Raw genomic sequence first — 6,257 nt, 5'->3', positions numbered from 1 at the left:
TTTAGCTTGCAGAAAAACGCAAAGCCGTGAAATAAATAAAAGCAAACTGACCAATAAGGCTTGGGCTTTGGGGTTCCCCACCTCACGCATCAGACTGACAGCTGTGTGTGTAGGCCTATAATATGTTTTGACACAAAATATATTTTATTTTCCACCATTTTGCTAATAGAACAGATGGTTAGATAATAAAACAATAACTCTTCTTTTCTTTTTTTTTAAAGAAAAATTTCAAGGTAGCCTACTCAGTACAGCTGCAACAATCCATCAGTTTGCTTTTGTTTATTTCAGTTACTTGTGGCCAGTTTAGAATCACAGAGAAAAACTCCAAAAGGGAATCAAACTTAAAACTCTGTGAGCTAAAAACTTCTAATCACATAATAGCAATTAACCATAGCTGCCATGGCAAATTATTACTGATAACGATTGTGAGTGGTCCTGACATTAATATGATCAGGCAGTATTATCATATACACTTATAAAGACTATCAAACAAGTGCCCTTCGTGTTGCTCTGTACCCATGAAGTAGCTCTCAGTCTCAAAAAGGTTGGTGACCCCTGGCCTAAGACTTCAATAAGTTAGGCTGCTCTCTGATGCATTGAAATGATGTTTCTTGCAGGGAATGCGTAATCTCATAACTTTCTTTTTTTTTTTTTCGAAAAAAAAAAAGTAACCTAACTGGATAATTTAATGTTCAAATATTTTTCGTTCTCAAACCCATGGAAAGGTAAACGATGTATTGATGCACCTTTTTTTTTATTTATGACTTTAAATTGGCTTGTGAAGAAATAAGTCTTTAAAAATACCATGTTTTATAATGCATCAAAAGTAATGAAAAATCAAGCGTCAGTTTTGTGCTGTTGATATACTGCATTATGCCAAAAACCCTTTAACCACGCCCACAGGTCCGTCCTGTTTAATATTCCGGATTATTTCAGTTCCTAGTGCCGGTTGAATTATCTGGCTTTGCGAGAATAAATCTCCCCACTCCTCTTTCATCTCAAGAATTCATAATTAACTAGTAGCCATGGGTATGTATTTTAATTTGATATTAATCGACAACATAGTTTCGTAGATGTGCAGTCTTTCAAAGGTTTGTAAATAGTGGGTGCTGCAACAGTAAAGCTAGCTAATGCTAATATTTTATGCTAACCAAACCGGCCCATAGAGCAACCCAGTTTTTATTTTAATTAATCAACGTTTCTGCATAAGAAGTAAAGTGTGTTTGTGCTGCTGCTTTCTATATACAGAGTTGTGGTAAAATCATACAGCTTTGCTCAAATGCTAGCCGCTAGCTGCTACGTCGGGACGTTTGTGTGCGAACACTGACGTGGCGTAAGAACGAGCAGCGAAATTAAACTCAGACGATGTAATGAAACGATATATTTGATTTTTATTGTGACAACTGTTTTTTTATGTACTTGGCAAGAGCGTCTGAACGAAAATATACAAATCGTCATTTAGCTTTCTAATTAGCAGCTATTTTTCTATTCATAAAACTTAGATTAGATGTTCAGTCATAGTGTGATCTAAACATATACTATGCTTAGTTCCAGACTGCAGAAGTTGTGATTTCATTAGATATTTTGTGTGTCTGAATAAGGATTAAAAATGAAAGCTCAGTATTAATGTTTGTATTTCCAGGCTTTACATACCATGCAGTCTAAATCAATCCATCCAGCCACTGTATGTCGATTTATGTCTGCCTTATTCAAAGTCTGGTCACTACAGATACTCCCACCATACATTACTAATGAACTTTTGTATTTACACTAAAAAAAACACCTAAAACGAGACATAGAGATCCGATGCAAAAAAATATATACTTTGGTATCAAATATGTAGGATTCCTATATTACAACTCAAAGTAGATACAAATAGCAGATTTTGCTGGCTTACCTTGAATTTTCTGTTTTTTCACACTGAATCTAAATCTTTTGTGATCCCTGATATTGCCTTACAACAAGGTAACAAAAGTAGCAAATTTGTCATTTTTCATTGACTATTATCAGTTCATGTACCCCTTACTGTTTCTTGTTTTAATACTAATTGTAGGTTCATTGTATTTTTCTTTCGCTCATTACATTTCCTAGTTTGTAGAAGTTGTAATTAACAAAGTTGTAATTACAACTTTGCATTACAAAGTTGCATTGACAAAGTTGTAATAATCTCATTTTAACCTGTGCTACATGCTGTTTGTTTCATCTTTTATGTTTTTGTCAATAACTGAAGGAGGATAAAGTCATACATCAAAATAAATGATCATATACTGTGCTTTAATTGAGACTAATCTATCCCCGATATTTCATGAGAACTTCTCTATTTGTTGCTGAATGAAGCCTTAATAAATTACCATTGTTTCTTTTCATTGCATAATTTAATGATACGTTACTCCATTTGAAGTTTATCTATATAATTACAACAGTGTTTCCACTCTGTAATCATGTTCCCCAGTAATAATTACAGGGGGAAATGATTACATATTGTGTTGATTAGTTGCAAAGCAAAGGTGTATGTATATTTTTACAACTGACATAGCCAAATTCTTAGTCTTTATTTTATTTTATCAAGAAAAATATATATCGATGTAACTTTTTTTGTGGTTACTTCTCTATACTTTCCACGAAAGATGCAGTAATTAAATGAAGAACGTGCACAATAAAAGGTGTTGCAGTCAACAGATGTTCTTCGTCCTCTGAGATACGACACACAATAATATCAAAACCTAAGTTCCACATTTTGGTTCATCCCCTCCTGTACTTAACATATTTTATGCATAAGGTTTGAATTTGAGTTCTATTATCTCCTAATCTGTTGTGTTTCTTTGATAGCGGTGAACACAGGCACTTCTCTGGTGCTCTCCAGTCTGCTCTCAGTGCTGGTCTTTGCTGGGATGCAGATGTTCAGTAAACAGCTGGGATCCACAGAGTGGCTCACCATCCTGGGAGGGTTCCTGGGCTCCGTCCTTTTCATCTGCTCTCTCACTGTATCCTTAGGATGAAAGCAAGTTGTAAATGCGTCTTTTTGTGAATTTCTGATTTTTAAAGTGGTTCTGTTACTTCCTTCTTGTTTTTTGGAGCATATGAATGCACTAATTCCTTGGGGCTTTGCAGCTTAACTTCATTTCCAGGCATTCAACAATCTAGAAAACCTGATGTTTGGGAAGGGGTTCCAAGCCAAGATTTTCCCAGAGAGTAAGTGATGAAAGAATTAAAGCTTGACTCATAACCATAATGTTTTTTCTTCGTATTGTGATTTATGGCTTTGCCATGTTTCAGCTTCATTTGAATAAGAGTTAAGTTTAAATTTTCTTTATCTGTATTCACAGCAAACTATAAGAACAGATGCATTTTGATATTTATATTCAAATTCGCTTCTCTTTTTTCTGCTTTCAGTTCTGCTGTGCCTGTTTCTCTCACTGTTCGCCTCTGGTTTAGTGCATCGGGTCTGTGTCACCACCTGGTGAGTGGCTTTCTGCTCAATTGTTTTGCTTCTATATTACGTTTTTACCAGTTGCCACCTAATCTTGTGCCATTTTTCTATTTTTAGCTTGATATTCTCCCTGTTTGCCTTGTATTACATCAACAAGATATCAGCAGCCTCTACCAAGCAGCCGTTCCCGTTATTACACCGGCCAAGTCTGCCAGCAAGAGCAAAAGGAAGAACTAATGAACCTGAATAAAGAAGCCAATTAAAATCTGGTGCTGATGTTTACTTTTGCAGTTTTAAATCAGGAAAAATAATTCAAAAAATAATTCTCTGCAGGTTCTCTTGGAATTCCCCAGTTTTTCTCACACATATTGAAAGTGCCCCTAGGTCAGACGAAAGGCCTGAGAGTAAATCTTAAAGCGTCTCTCTACATTCCAGTCATCTGCTTTTTCCAGGTGCTGGCGGCTATGAAGAGATTAGCACAGCCCGTCAGGTTTTCTGTTCACTTCTCAGCACCTCAAGCTGCTATTTTGTCATATTTTGTAATTAAACATTGTGAAAAACGATGAAAGTGTTGTTCTTCTGTCACGGGGTTTGTGGTGTATGGGTGGAGCTGGGTGGGACGTACAGAGGATCTGTAGCAGGAGACTGGTCTTAATCTGCAGACTTTTCTGCATGTATGACCACTCTGCACTTATTTCTTGCCCTTCCTACTGTCAGAGATCTTCTGTCTTGAATACTTTCTTGCTCAGACATTTTTTTTTCAGTTTGGAATGTGTTGATCTAGTCAGCAGGGTTGATACAGGAATGTGAGGTTTCTCAATAACAACATGAAAAAACACCAGCTTTTCACTTGATTAGTTTGAAATATTAACATGAAAACCAGTGAGCAAACCTTAAAATAAGTGTTACTTGTGTTTGTATCTCAATTACAGCCACAAAAAATTACTTTTAAAAACTAGTTATATTTTGCTACCTCAGGCACAACAAAATAAGAACCAAGGACTTATTTGTTCACTGGATTTTATTTTATTGAATCAGAATGAAGGTGAAAAAGATAAATGCATGCCACACTATCACATGAAAACCAAAGAAAGCACACAGAGGATAATGGTCCAATCTTTCAAGAAATTCAAAGGGGAAAGAATAATTCAATGCAGGTCAGAGAGTACAAGTTGTTTCCCTTCAGGCATGACAAAAACATTTCTGTGGCCTTTTCTACTGTTGAAAATGTTCCAGAGGTTCTATAAAGAGAGAAAATCTTCTTTTCTGTATACACATTACATTAAAATATCAGAGTTGCCTTAAAGATTTCATTCCTGCTGTTGCATTTGGGTGGAAAAACATGAACAGGGATGGTGCTTCCTACAATTTTTCCATTCCCTGCCTCCGGTATGCCCTCCCTCTCCCTCATCATGTTAGGCGTTTCCTGGATTGACTGTAACTCCCTGTATAAACTCACAAACCTCAAGCACCCTGCACTGCAACGTTTCTGCTCCATCCTGATCTGGTAAGGCTTTGACGATTATTTAAACATAAAAATGTCAGTAGCTTTTTCTTCCAGTAGCTTCAGACTTTTATGTAGAGACTTAACAGTAGTAATAGTCTCAGTTTATAGTGCTTTTGTTGTTTGTCTAGTTTTCACTTTTAATTTTCTATTAAATAATCTTAAAGAAATAAAATGAAGAAGGGGAACGAATGGAAGAACGCTTAACTGTATGTGCCAGAAATGATATCGGTCTGGAAGAATTTGGTTTGAGTGCCAGTTGAACCAACACCCACATCCTCTCTGAAGTGTGTTGATTTTAGGGAAAGCACCAGAAGCTGTTTGCAACTTCGCTTTTATAGCCAAATTAAATATAGATGCTCACTCTGCATTAAAGACATGCTAAATAGAGTTTAAAGTCACTAGAATGGGTTTGATTAATGTGTTTTCAAGCTTGAAATGATGTCTTTGACACAGAACTGCAGATAAGTTCAGAAAGCTGAAACTTGACTCCACTCCTTTTTCCCCTCCTTTCAGATCTCTGTGCTGCAGCCATGACTGAGTTGGAGAAATCCATGGAGTCCCTGATCACCGTGTTTCACCGTTACCAAGGAAGGTGGGAATAAAACAACCCTGAGCAAGAAGGAGCTGAAAAAGCTGATTGAGAATGAGTTGCCCAACTTCTTAACAGTAAGGCTCTTTTGTCTGTCATGAAGGCCAAGCCCTGTTAATATGATGAATCAGTGGCTGCATGTAACTTCTTGCTTTTCTGCTTGACTCTTGTTTCAGACCCAGAAAAACCCCGACACAGTGTCATCCATCATCAAGGATTTGGACCAGAACAAGGACGACGAGCTGGATTTTGAGGAATTTGTTCCCTTCGTCGCTGGACTGACAATCGCCTGTGAAAAGCATTACGCTTTGCACCACGAAAAGAAGGGCAAGAAGTGAAGGGCTGACAAAAGACCAATGAATTGTTTAAGATTGAGAGTATATTTTGAGTTGAATGACACATTAAAAAGTAACTTTTGAAAAATATTTACAGTTTTCTTGATTACTGTATTCACTTTGGTTTTTTGCCTGCATCTTGCTGTAGCTTTATGCAATGGAACATGCTATCGTTTTAGGATGGAGAAGTTCTCCCAGAGCTGAAAAACACTTTTGAAAGAACTTGGAGCTTTGACAAGTTCACATCTGATACTCATCTTACACATAAATCTTTCTTCAATCTTTAGCTGAGGCAGCTCTTTATTAAGCTGAGGAATTTACTTATTGAGGGCTCAGTAGGTTTAAGTTCGAGTAGGCCAATAAAAACCTTGCATCTTCGAATTTTAACAAGGAACA

General features: G+C 36.6%; 1 protein-coding gene and 1 pseudogene across 1 annotated transcript; both read left to right on the top strand.

Moving 5' to 3' along the window:
• Positions 1-888: 888 nt before the first annotated feature.
• Positions 889-3,993, top strand: LOC129357980 (keratinocyte-associated protein 2-like). Its single transcript, XM_055026874.1, is given in 6 exon segments — positions 889-1,029; positions 2,830-2,984; positions 3,129-3,192; positions 3,394-3,460; positions 3,548-3,588; positions 3,591-3,993. Coding segments are annotated over 6 exon segments (408 nt in total). The 5' UTR covers positions 889-1,025; the 3' UTR covers positions 3,668-3,993.
• Positions 3,994-5,455: 1,462 nt separating this feature from the next.
• On the top strand, positions 5,456-5,951 carry LOC129357976 (protein S100-A1-like; annotated as a pseudogene).
• Positions 5,952-6,257: the final 306 nt, after the last annotated feature.

Source organism: Poeciliopsis prolifica, unplaced genomic scaffold (assembly GCF_027474105.1).
Source record: "Poeciliopsis prolifica strain line A6 unplaced genomic scaffold, Auburn_PproV2 SCAFFOLD353, whole genome shotgun sequence".
Lineage (NCBI taxonomy): Eukaryota > Metazoa > Chordata > Actinopteri > Cyprinodontiformes > Poeciliidae > Poeciliopsis > Poeciliopsis prolifica.
The sequence above is the reverse complement of the archived record's forward strand: the minus strand, read 5'-3'. Positions and strand labels throughout refer to the sequence as shown.